The following is a 13190-nucleotide window of genomic DNA, read 5'->3' on the forward strand; positions in this document are numbered from 1 at the left end:
TTCATCTCTGTTTGTTATCTTTGTATCTCATCCTCCTGTCCTTGTCTTTTTCTGGTCTATCCTGATGGCTTTCTTCCTCTCAGAAATTCTGCTTACTGACCACTCCTAAACTTCCAAAATAGATTTCTATAATACTCTCCAGGGAACTGTGATTCTCATTATTCAAGTTACTATGAAACGTCAAGACAATGTCCTCCTTCCTTATTTCTATAGTCTGTTTTTTGGTGGTTTTGTTTTGCTTTTGGAATCTTTTTCGTTGTTTTTTTTTTTTTTTTTCCCCGTAAGAAACCATGTAGGAACTTTTTCCTTAATCTTGAATGAATATTCATCCACACACTTCCAGTTTGGTAGCTGCTTGAATCTTTCTTAGATCTGGAGAGCAGATCATGTGCATAATTTAGAAATCAATTTTCAGCGTCTAATCATTTTTACTGAGTATCATTTATCTGGGTTACCATGTGTAATCTTCTTCTACCTGATATAACTGGATTTTAAATGTTTCGAATCAATTAAGTGTATAAAAATGTGCCACCCTCAGCATGATTTCTACTAGGGCTCTTATTGTCTCTCTCCTGATCTCTATACTTGTGGGAATTTCATTTTTGACAATGAAAAATGCTGCCTCCAATTTCTCTCTGCATTCTACTCTGTCATTTCTGCATGATGTGGAAGTATCACAAAAGAGGGGCGAAGGAACGCTGATGTAATCAGTTCCAAAAATGATATCTATGTATTACAGAGACTATGGCAATAGACAATCAGGGATGGACAAATTATTTTTCTATCATTTTCTTACAAATGGGGCTGCTTTGTTTTATGATGGAAAGTACATATCAGTCACAAATTATTTTTATTAATCCTTTGCCATCTGCCCTCTATATACAATAGAAATACCAGATTCTAGCAACCAGTTACTGGCAAAAATCCATTTTAAGGATTAAGTCCTTGTCTTTAAATATATATATATATATATATATATGTATTTCAGGAAATATCTAAAAGAGAATGTCTTAATCTGTTAGACTGGTACATTTTAAATTGGAAGCTCCATGATATTTCTGGTTTTAAATCTTACTTTACCATGATACACAGGAATGTGGATTAACTAAACTACCACTGAGATAGATAGATAGATCTATCGATTGATTGATCAAGTAGCAAAAGTATATATAACCGGAAGCCATATATATTTTTATGTTCTCTCTCACTTATCTAACACGAGGTAGAGTTTAATTTCTCCTCCCAGCCATAACCGAATATTCTACTGTTGCCAGCTCCCTAAATTGCAAACATGGTGGGAAAGGACACATAATTCACTTCTTAATTTCCAGCCTTGCAGCCTCAGACTGAATGAATGATGGCTACACAGAGTCACGAGTAGATCTAGAGATGCGTGGGTGCATCCAAGATGGCACCACTTGGTAGATGTAGATACTTGTACAAGTTCTTGATCTCATTGAGTTTCAGTCTTCTTGCTAGTAAAATGAAAATATGATGGTGGGGAGATTGGATAAGAGGATATACACAGGAAGCCTGGCACACAGTAGCTTCTCAATTAATAGTAGTTAGCATTTCAATTAAGTGTCTGAAGTTGTTTCTCCATCTTCCAGTTTTCAGAGGAAAAAAAAAACCAAAAACTTTTCCTTCAGAACTGAAGGATTGACAAGTTCCCTTCTACCTTTTTCTTTCTTTTTTTTTTTTTTTTTAAGATTTTATTTATTTATTTGACAGAGAGAGAGACAGCCAGTGAGAGAGGGACACAAGCAGGGGGAGCGGGAGAGGAAGAAGCAGGCTCCCAGTGGAGGAGCCTGATGTGGGGCTCGATCCCATAACACCGGGATCACGCCCTGAGCCGAAGGCAGACGCTTAACCGCTGTGCCACCCAGGCGCCCCCCCTTCTACCTTTTTCACTAGGAAAAGAAAATAAGTATTAAATGAAAGAATAGGAATTAAGATCGGGATTATTCTGGGCATGCTGTTTATTGTGAGCATGTCCTTTCGAATTTCATTTCTGGCTAGTAACTCAATATGTGTATTTGTCTTACTGGTGGGGATTTTGTTTAATTATAAAAAATAGGAAAGAATCTACCCATACGTCAAATACAGACTCAAATTTAATTTGTTTTAGGAAAGTCCAGGTTAATCTTTTTCCTACATTAACAAAACACTCAAAAAATATAGAAATTAAAATCACTATACCACATCTTTATAAGTAACCATATCATAATTTCTTTGAAAGCAAGGATTAATTTTACATCTTCTGTATCAACCTTATCACATAGCATATGTTCAGGCCCATTACAGCTAAAATCATTACCTTTTGTGGATCCACAATATTTTATTTCTAATTAAAATGTTTCATAATATTTCAATACTGATATTCAAATATGGGACATCAAATAACATTTTTCATTTTTTTACATTTCTTTATCATCAAGTCAGTCAGAGATACTAGGATTTAACTCACCGGTGGAGGTATAAAGGTATGATCCTGTCTGATGTGGCACTAGCTGTTCTTTTATGATCTATCTCAGACCCAAGAGTCTTTTTATCAGGGTGTGGAGAACAAGGTAGGAATACAGTGACTGGCTTCTGGAAAGGATGTATTGATGGGTGCTTAACATGTATCAGAGGGCTTGTGGATACCACCGGGTAGGAAGTTTCTTGCTGTGTTTTTAAATATGCCACCAAGGATGGGTCAACTGGTTGGACCTAAACAAGGAAAAAACACATCTATTCATATATTTTAATAGCAAAAGATGCAACATACCAGCACATTTCTAAGCCAAGCCATTTCCGAAAATTTGATAGAACCTAGTTCTATACATTTCTTTATGCATTGTTGACTAGAATCAACACTGCATTAATTTATTAAAAACACAGCGTTTGGTCCCCCTTTTACAAAGTCTGTCTGAAATCTAGGTTCCCTGTCCTATGTTATAAATAACTGAGAAACACTCTTAATTGTAGGCAACAAAATGACCTAGAAAACAAAATAGACATTTTACATAATTTCTAATTAGGACTGTTGTTAGATCAAGTGATCTTCAGAAACTATAAAAACAAGACTATATTTATTTATTTCCTCTCCCATAATAATGGCTAATAAAAATAGCGAGCATGATTCTAAAATTTCAAAGTTTATGAAAAATATCTATGAATAAATTGCTCATAATATGTTTTTTTCCCCTAGTTTTTCTTCTTTGCTAACCACTTACAATAACTGGGAGAAACAGGAGAGCATGGGGGAGAGTCAAGGCTGCAAGGACAGGAAATATTGAGAAAACGTATCTTCTCAAATGTACAATGATGTTCCATTGTATCTTATGTATACCTTGCGAATAGTGTTTGTCTATATGAACTCCTCATTTCAAAAAAGGGCTGTTTTATAGTTAAATATAACACAATATTCATAATTATAAATATTTTAATTAATTAGCCTCCTGTTTGCCATCCTCTCAAATGCAAACCTTGACTCATATGAATGTCCCAATGTCTGGCATCAATTTTATCGTAGCTACTTGACATATGTTTTTGTCAATAAATATCATTAAGAAACACACACACACACATACAAAAGTAGCTAAGAAAGCTTTCAAATAAAGCAGGGATTTATTTTGGAATGAGATTCACTATGCTCTAAATCATCACTTTATCACTGATAACACCGTATGTTAGGTCGTTAAAAGTATAAGAGAAGAATTCATTTACTGATCTATTAAACAGTTGTACCTTCTTTATCCTTTTTGGACCATGTGTGTTGACCCACAAAATCTATGAGAAGAAACTCACCAGCTTTCAATATTTACCTTTAATTGTACCAGCACTGGCGAGCCAAAAACTCCTGGAGGGTAATTTAAAGACACTCGGGAATCCATGCTTGGCTTAAGAGTAAGGCCTTTCTTTGTTACCATGAAGGACTCTTTCTTTAAACAAGACACAACAGAAAAGATACCCAATTTGTACACTTTCACTTCGGCACAGGTGCCCTGTATGAATCGAAGACGGGAAAGGACATTAACGCGACGCTGTTCTGGGAGTATCTGCTGTGCACACTCTATCTGCTGACCCTGTAATCTCCCACAGCTGGGAAAGATTTCATTAACTCCGAAGGGATGGTCATCTCATGAGATGAAGTAGAAGTAGATATTAGTTTCTCAATTTTGAACAACATGATAGAAAAGAGAGAAATAAATATGTTTTTAAAATTAAATTAAATTCCACCCAAAATGTATAGTGAATGGACAATCACATTTAGTGTTCTCACAAATATTAACTGTTTTTGGAATCCTATCTTCCTTTACCAGAATAAACTTTAATATTGGCCTTTATCCAGAAAATTCAACACTGTTTTAGGGAATTCCAAATGTCATCATTTGGGGAGTTTATGCAAAAGCTAGAGCACCTGTTCTGTCAGCAAATTCTTCCTTCTGACAACTCACAATCTCTTAGTAAAGTCATTTTCTCTATTTCTCTCCTACGTGCAGTGGGACCAGATGACTGAAGAGAGATATTTGTGTTTCATTTTTATATAGTGACATTTAAATTTGTAATGCATACATGCAGGCTTGTATTCAAGCTTTTTTATCACACAAAAAAGGAACTGAGTACATAAAGGAAAACAAAATTATCTACTCGTATAATCACCAAAGCTTAAAATGAAGAGGAAGACTTGAAAGTCATCTGGTCTATTCATGTCTCCCCAAACACCAGCCCGGCTCCGCCCCAGCAGGAGTGGATAATCACGCAGACACACACATAAACATTTCAGGCACAATCACAATGGAGACTAATCTATCATTTGAAAACTGACTAAGGAAGACATTTCACAATATCACTTCAGGAATCCATCGCTGGGAAAATTCAGGGCGTGATGAATGTAGTTAATTGGCTGAAGGGAAAATGGTGAGAGGTGAGAAAAAAAGTCTTCCCGGAACTGATAGTGGGTTGTGCATTTAGAGCACATTTGGCAGATGCTGGGAACCGGAAGTGTTTTTAAGCAGGGGAGTGTCATGAACAGAACTCTGGTGATGGTTTGTTTATCTGACCCCAGAATTAGAATTCTTAGATGTGTATGAACCACACGAAATTTTGGAAGGAATCCAGAGTTTAAAATTTTTTGAGCTAAAAATAGGGATAACTACCATTAGAAAACTATGAAAAGTATATGCTTTTATATTTTCCAGTAGACAATGGTCCTCTTATTTTGTTTTCTGTTTTGCTCTGATGATCCATTTACAAAACATCTTGTTGCCCATTTTGTGAAAGTCACATGCACTATCAACAGGTTTTGCTTTTATAATGACAGTCACATGGATTGGTCAAGATTAAAAAGCCACAGTCAAGGGCAATGTGGACCAGGCTATTATATATACAGGCTTCCTAGACTAAATATAAAATATCCTGGTGACATGAATTAGAATAAATAATTAGAACAGGCTTAGCTTTCATATTCTACTGTATAACTTTGTTTGTAACTCAGAAAAGACACAAATCAGAGAAAGAAGAGATGTATTATAAAGAATTTCTTATTTAGTGGAATTTTAAAATATTCCTTGCCCTCTCTTCAAATAATGACAACTCACATAAAGCAAAAAAGACAAATATTCTGTTTAAAAATAAATTCAGTGGCCCACAGAAGAATCTTTAACCTTAGTTCCCATCAACTCTATGTTAAGTTTTAATAACTGTTATAACTTGTCCTCAAAACATATGAATTTGGGGCGCCTGGGTGGCTCAGTCATTAAGCGCCTGCCTTCGGCTCAGGGCGTGATCCCGGCATTCTGGGATCGAGCCCCACATCAGGCTCCTTCACTATGAGCCTGCTTCTTCCTCTCCCACTCCCCCTGCTTGTGCTCCCTCTCTCGCTGGCTGTCTCTCTCTCTGTCAAATAAATAAATAAAATCTTTAAAAAAAAAAAACACAAAAAAAATATGAATTTGTGACCACAGAGAAACTCAGAATTATTACAATTAAGTCTACCATGAAAAATGGTAATTATTAACTACTAACCCGTGTTAGTAGTTCCCTTTTGTCTTTGTAAGTGCATTTATTCATTTAATCCCTATGACTCTATCAGGTAGACACTATTATTGTATTCATTTTTCAGATAAAGAAATTGAGTCATGGCAAGGTTACATAATTTACCCACACTAACATAGCACGGAAGTACAGCAACCAGATTTGAAACCCAGCTAATCTTCCTCCACAACCCACATCCTAACTACCACATGTACTGTCTTCTGTGTATGAACAAAACACAATTCATAGACTTAAAAACTATCTCAAGGCACACGCATATACACACACACACACACACACACACAATTGTTCATCGTTTTTTTTGTTTTGTTTTGTTTTTGGGGTTTTTTTTACATATTTTCCCAACTCATGAATGATAAAAAATAAAGTTAGATTACCTGGGGATTCCAACATTCTTAAATTTAGACAGAGGTCCGTCACATTTAAATGTTAGTCTAATGCTAATCCAAAGCATGAAGCTAATTAAGCCATGATTTTGATTTTGTTTCCCAGGTAAAAATACATTTGCTGGGTCCTAGACCCAAGTTCTTCATTCCTAAGTTTGGCCAGTAATTTCTGCTCTTTGATCATAAAGATCAAAAGATAGCAAAAAATTCGTGAATTCACTGGCATTAATCTAATCAACCCTCCCATTTGTTATCAACGGAGCAATTATATCTATACACAATCTGGTAATCTGAGTAATATTTAGTAGAGCAGTCAAACAGCAAATGTAGATATAGCCAAGGATTTACCAACCTTGTAACTTCCTCTCATTCCTTCCAGTGAATTTGGGGTTAGGTAACTTGAATGAAGGTTTATGTCAGACACTTTCACCATGATGTCTCTGTAATTTCCCCTGTAGCGTGCAGTAAATGGAATTGCAATGCATATTGGAAATGGGATTTTTTTTTCCATATCTGAGCATTCAACAGTGATGACATTACTGACCAACTCTTCGTTATCATTCACTATTAAAGAACTCATGCTGTTAATGACCCGGCATTCTAGATGCTGTAGAATGTATGATGGTGCTGTAATATAACAAGACACTTGAGGGCTGCTATCACTCAGCATATCAAAATACCTGCAGGAAAAAAAAATACACCGTTTTTCCAATTAGTTGATTTATGTACTCTATGGCTAAATGCAAAAGAGAGGGAAGCAAACCACAAGAGACTCTTAACTATAGAGAACAAACTGAGGTTAATGGAGGGCAGTGAGCAGGGGATGGGCTAGATGGGTGATGGGTGTTAAGGAGGGCACTTGTGAAGAGCACTGGGTGTTGAATGTAAGTGATGAGTCACTAAATTCTACTCCTGAAACCAATATTACACTATATGTTAACTAACTAGAATTTAAATTAAAAAATTTTAAAAAATAAATAAACTATAAAACAAATATAAATAAATAAATAAAATAAATAAATAATAAATAAATAAGCAAGCAAGCAAGCATGCACAGGCTCTAAAGTCACATTGTCTTGGTGTGATTCCCAACTCTTCCACTTACTAACTCTGTAACCTTTAGCAAGATACTGAACCTCTCTGTGCCTCAGTTTATACAACTGCAAAATTATAATAAAATAATACCTGTCTCCTAAGAAGGCTGTGAGAATTTTTTTTTAAAGATTTTATTTATTTATTTGACAGAGAGACAGCCAGCAAGAGAGGAAACACAAGCAGGGGGAGTGGGAGAGGAAGAAGCAGGCTCATAGCGGAGGAGCCTGATGTGGGGCTGGATCCCAGAACCCTGGGATCAGGCTCTGAGCCGAAGGCACACGCTTAATGACTGAGCCACCCAGGAACCCCAAGGCTGTGAGAATTAAATAAACTAGTATATGTCAAATAATTAAAAAGCTATGCCTGGCACATAGTAGGTATTATGTATATGAGCTATTATTACTATTGTTACTATTGACATTACTATTATTATTTTGGTGGTTGATTTCTCAGTTTTGTTTGCTTTACAATATGAATCTGAAGATTGCTAATGCTTCTTGATAAGCCAAGTACTAATACCTGAATCATTTACTGAATTTTGAGGAAAGGGGATAAATACATATCTGGCATTGGAATTATCCAAGCACATGATATCGAATGATGTTTATTATGTTTTTTAGAAAACCTGAGAAAGGTACAAAAGTACTGTGAACTTATGACTAAGCAAGATAATTAGAAGCAAAATATTTACAATCCTGAAGAATCAATACAAAAACTTATTTTGACCATTTGTTGTACTCTTGCTTTTTATAACCATCACCTTTGCCAAAGCTTTTAGAGTCTTAAACATTTAAATTCAAATTTGAGCTCAATCATTATTTGTTTGACCTTAGACAACAATAATTATTATTAAAATACCCAATATTTTAGCTCTATGGACCAGATTTTAGGTTACACATTGTTTCATTTTTTTTTTTAATTTTGTTATTGTTCAGTAATCTATCCAACATGGGGCTTGAACTCGCAACCCCTAAATCAAGGGTCACATGTTCTACTGACTGAGCCAGCCAGGTGTCCCCACATTATTTCATTTAATCCTCACTAGGGAGTCAGGCAGGTACTACTGTCATTACCTTTTACACATAGGGAAATTGAGGCTTAGAAAATTTCACTTGTTGAAAATCACATGGATGGTAAGTCTACAGAATCAATAATGGAATCCATCTATATTTAGCACAAAAGCCCAAACTCTGACATAATATCCTCAAATCATTCTAAAGCACTGGCTTCTTTATCCATTAGAAACTGAAACTAATACCTAATCCAGAGTAGTATGAAGATGGAATGAGATAAAATATTTCAACTTCTTTTTAAACTTCTTATAATAGGGGGTTAGCATAAATTGCATGCTCAATAAGTTAGATCTCTACATTAAAATTACCAACCTGAATTTCTCCTCTTCTCATTTCTTGTCAGTGAAATGACTGAAATATTGGCAATGTCGAGATAAATGAGAGGATCAATATAAAATTGAGCATTAATACCCAGTTCTAGGATAATCAGATTTTAACTATTTTTTCAATTATTAGTAAATTGAATTTTATAATGCCCTTGAACATAGATATCTAAAAAAATGTTGCAATTGCAGAGAAGTTCATTTATTTATATTTATAATTCTGAACCTGTAAAGTTGGAATGAAAATTACCCAGTACATTGGTTTGTTTGTATATTCTCTGATGATGGTACTTCAGAAAATGAGAAACAATTTCTGAATTGTTTAATAGACAATACAGTGACCCAGCCTTGTATAACTTCAAAAATGATTTTCTTCTGTGCCTTGGAAACTATCTGCATACACTCTTCTAAAAGACTGACAGATGAAGTGAGGAAAGAGACCCATAAATGCTTCCGTTTCCTCTAGCCTTAGTCAAATAGGTCTAGTCTGGCAGCTAAAGTAATCAGATTGTTTTGTGTTACTCTTGTTTCCCTTTGAGTCTATATACACTAGGACAACGCACTAGAAGAGATAGGTTTCTTACAGAAAGCTATCGAGGGAGGAATCACAACAGATTCCCAGTGAGATTTTGTTTATGACACACGTATTTTAAGTGGTCTGATGGTTTCCTAGCCTGAAGGATTGAAAGGAGTAGTCATCTTTATAAATATGCAAGTCAAGCACAATTGGTTTGGATGCTGCAAAGAGGAAATCACCAATGAGGGAACACCTAAGGGAGGTGTTGGAGGGAGTGGTTCAGCAGTGACTCACTAGTTCGAGTCATTTCTGAATGTGAGAATATGAAGTGTTAATGTTTTTCTCAAGTGAAATGGGCAGCCACATATTAACTAACTTAATAGTTGTTTTGTAGGGGCAGTAATTCTTTGAACTTATGGGGTCTATCAAGCATTGAAAGTACTTCCATGACATCTATAAAATTCATTAGATTCTCAACCCTGTAGGGACCTCTCAGCTAATCTAACTCAACCTCTTAATTTTATTAATGAGATAACTAAGGTCAAAATAGCAAAATGAGTTGCTTGAGATTGAAGACTCAGTTATGGTGTTGTCCTGGAAATGGTATTATACACCTGAAAAGAGCATCACACATCATGGCAGAGAGGGGTTAAGTGAAGGTTGGAAGTATGTGGGGGGTAGAGAAAGTGAAGGTTGTTGAGAGTGAAATCAATTACAAACTCACATTTAGCTCAGCGTGAATATCTGCAAAGTAGTGTGGTGCTAGGCCCTTTACATGACTTTCTCATTTGACTTTACCAAATAATCCCAGGAAGTATATATTATTTCTACAAAGAAGAATATAGGGCTAAGAAATGAAGTAAGTTGCCCAGGGTCACAAAACTAGTATGTAAAAGAACAAGAGATAAAATTTAAGTCTGTCTGACTCCCAAAGCAATGATTTTTTTTTTTTTTAATTATTCCCCATTGTCTTCTAAGGGGGTGATCTTCGCAGGAAAACTATGGCTGTGAATATTTTATTTTATTTGGACAAATAGGAATTATTATCCCCTTGTATAAGGGAGATAATTTATGAAGTATATCTGTCAATTTCAACTTTTTTTTTTTTTAAGTTGGGGGCTCTTTGAGAATCTGGGAAAAGCTCTGGACCATCTCCAAGGAGATAAAATAGGTATGAAAATATACACTCAGTTTTAAAAACTGCCTAAAGCTTAGCCATGCCCCCTAGAGTCTACAGACACAGGTTAAGAATTTATAATTTATAAATAAAATAAATATAAGAATTTATTTGAGGATATAGTTAAAATAAATCTGAGGCTGGAAAATGCTTTTCTATTATTTGAACTCTCCACAGCCTCCTAGTTTTTTCTTATTATAATTGAAAGAGTCGCGCCTTAGAAGAGTGTTCATGTTCTGGACAATTGTTCATTTAGACTACTTTCTTCTATCGGATTCCTCTGTTGAAAGAAACATTTAGTGTTTGTTTCCTAAAATTATAAAAAAAAATATTAGTAATAGCAGTCGTATAATTTTACTGGGAGTAATTTAAACTGAATTATTGATTTACAATATCTTTTGGAGATCTGAAATGGAAATATAAAATCCTAGTCATATGTAAGTACTACGTATAATAACTACAGAAACACACACATCAGCAGGCATAGACAAGCACCTCTCACATTACATTTACTTACTCCTTTTCCATTATGTTACTCTTTTGCTTTAGACTTTCTGAGTCAATGGAAAGAAGACTATTCAGATACTTGCTGGAGATATCACATGCTATTGAGGATGTGGTAATCTCTTCTCTTTGGCTTTCTGAGGTCTCTTGAATTTCTCTTTCTGTTGTCTGAATTATGTCATGCATCTCTTCCTTGTTGCCATTTATGTTCTCAACAGTCATGTGTTCTGTTTGTTTATCATCTTCATTTTCAGCATTATCTGGGAACATTTTGTTCTGTGACTCCCCTTGCTCTGGTACGTCTCCATTCAATGAGGTATTGTGTTTTTTTCCTACTAATTCTGAACTCATATGTGATTTATTTTTTTTTAACTGGACCTGGTTTGTATAAGGACTTTGCTCTCCATTTGTGGGAGAAACAGTGGCTGTTTCTATGACATTTTGTTCCCCTCTTGCAGCAATGTCTGCTGCTTTGATATCGTGAATGGTGGACATTGTCTGCAGTGGGGTACATTCATCATGCATGCCGCATAAATTACACATCTCTTTTTCTTCTTTCTTTAGAAGTGTAGCAGTGCGCCCCAAATATTCATTTATTTTCATGAGGCAGTCTATGAAAGTAGAGATTTCTGCACACACACAGACACATAAAAAGAACAAAATACAAAACTGAATCAAATTATATTTCTCTACTTACATCTAATGAGGTATGGCAAGATAACCTTAGAAACTTACCAAGGCACTTACCAGGCATTTAAGCCTCTCTCCCTCCTGAAGGAGAAGTCATTTGTACAACTGTCACTCTTTTGACACATTTAGGAATTGGGGACAAATTGCTTCTTACTGTAGTGGCAAAGAATAAGGCTAATCCCTCCTGCTCATAAAAATGCTTTGAATATTTGAAGGCAGACACCATGATCCCCTGACACCCATAAAACTCGTCGATTGAAGTCAACATCTCTCTCAATAATTCCTTGATGTTTTAGTATGATTTTGAGAATTATTCCTTCTCCTTTGAATGTACTATATCATTTATCAATGATCCACATATAATTATTTGCCTAAAATTGAGCAGAACACTTCAGATGAGCCTTGGGTAGCCGGCATACCATAGCTACATTATTCCTACTGGTGCAGATGCTGTATTTTTTTTAGGTGTTTTGTTGGCTGCTATGAGAATTAAGTTAGGTTTACACTATTCCTCCTGCTGAGCTTGTGATCATTTACAATTTTCAAATTAGCCTTCCAAAAAATAGCTCTAGTTTTACGAGTTCTGATTCTCTGATTAAAATGGCACTGGCGACTCAAAGGCTGCTAAACCAAGTCAAGCCTTTTCACGCTGGTGTAGACCCTCCCCATGATCTGATCTGATATAATCTCTCACTTCATCCCCGCGTCCTAGCATTCTCTTCTTTCCATCCTTCCTCTGAGGTTACAGCTCACAGCTGAGGTCATCTGATCACTTCTTGCAGGCCTGGCAACTCTCCAATCTTTAGAATTCAATTCTGAACTAAGGAATATATAATTTATAGCCCCATTGGTCAGTATTTTAAGAATCATCATGAAAGGATCCTTTTACGAGTCTGAGTTTATTTTGGGGCTCCAATTTTGACAACTTGTGTTTTCGTCTTGTACCTAAGACCATCTTTATTTTGATCTCCTGTTCTAGTAGCTGTGCCCTTATCATTTTCCATGAATAAGTATTTGTTTCAATATGTTGCCTAGGACCATATTCAGTTCTGTCCAGAGACTAGAGTCCCAGCTACAAGCTCCAGCTGCTATTGTCTGGGTCGTGCTCCCTTTGGGCAGATTTCCCTGATGCCTACCAACTGCCCCCTAGATAATTTCTTCCTGCCATACTTCTCAGCAGCCATAATTGGGACTATTCCCAAGAATCTGCTCCCCTCCTAGTGTATGTGGAAGAGGGTCTAATTCTATAGCCCAGCCCGGTCTTTCTAGCGTTTTTACAGTAATTGGTTCAAGTTCAAATAATTCTACAGATAGAATATCATAATCCAATATAGAAAAACTGCTTGTTTTACCTCAAACTAGGGATATTTTCCTAACTTTAAT

The 13190-nt window shown here is 35.7% G+C and overlaps 2 protein-coding genes across 20 annotated transcripts in view; one reads left to right on the forward strand and one right to left on the reverse strand.

Annotated features, from left to right (window-relative positions):
• ARAP2 (ArfGAP with RhoGAP domain, ankyrin repeat and PH domain 2) overlaps positions 1-13190 on the forward strand; it is a 562492-nt gene that overhangs the window by 331800 nt on the left and 217502 nt on the right. The window lies entirely within an intron of this gene.
• Positions 1-13190, reverse strand: part of DTHD1 (death domain containing 1) — a 73469-nt gene that overhangs the window by 59569 nt on the left and 710 nt on the right. The window contains 4 exon segments of the mRNA XM_045770553.2: positions 2468-2712; positions 3810-3989; positions 6781-7108; positions 11131-11746. Coding sequence (XP_045626509.2) covers positions 2468-2712; positions 3810-3989; positions 6781-7108; positions 11131-11746 — 1369 coding nt within the window.

Source organism: Ursus americanus, chromosome 8, assembly GCF_024610735.1.
Source record: "Ursus americanus isolate L20-20 chromosome 8, mUrsAme1.1.p, whole genome shotgun sequence".
NCBI lineage: Eukaryota > Metazoa > Chordata > Mammalia > Carnivora > Ursidae > Ursus > Ursus americanus.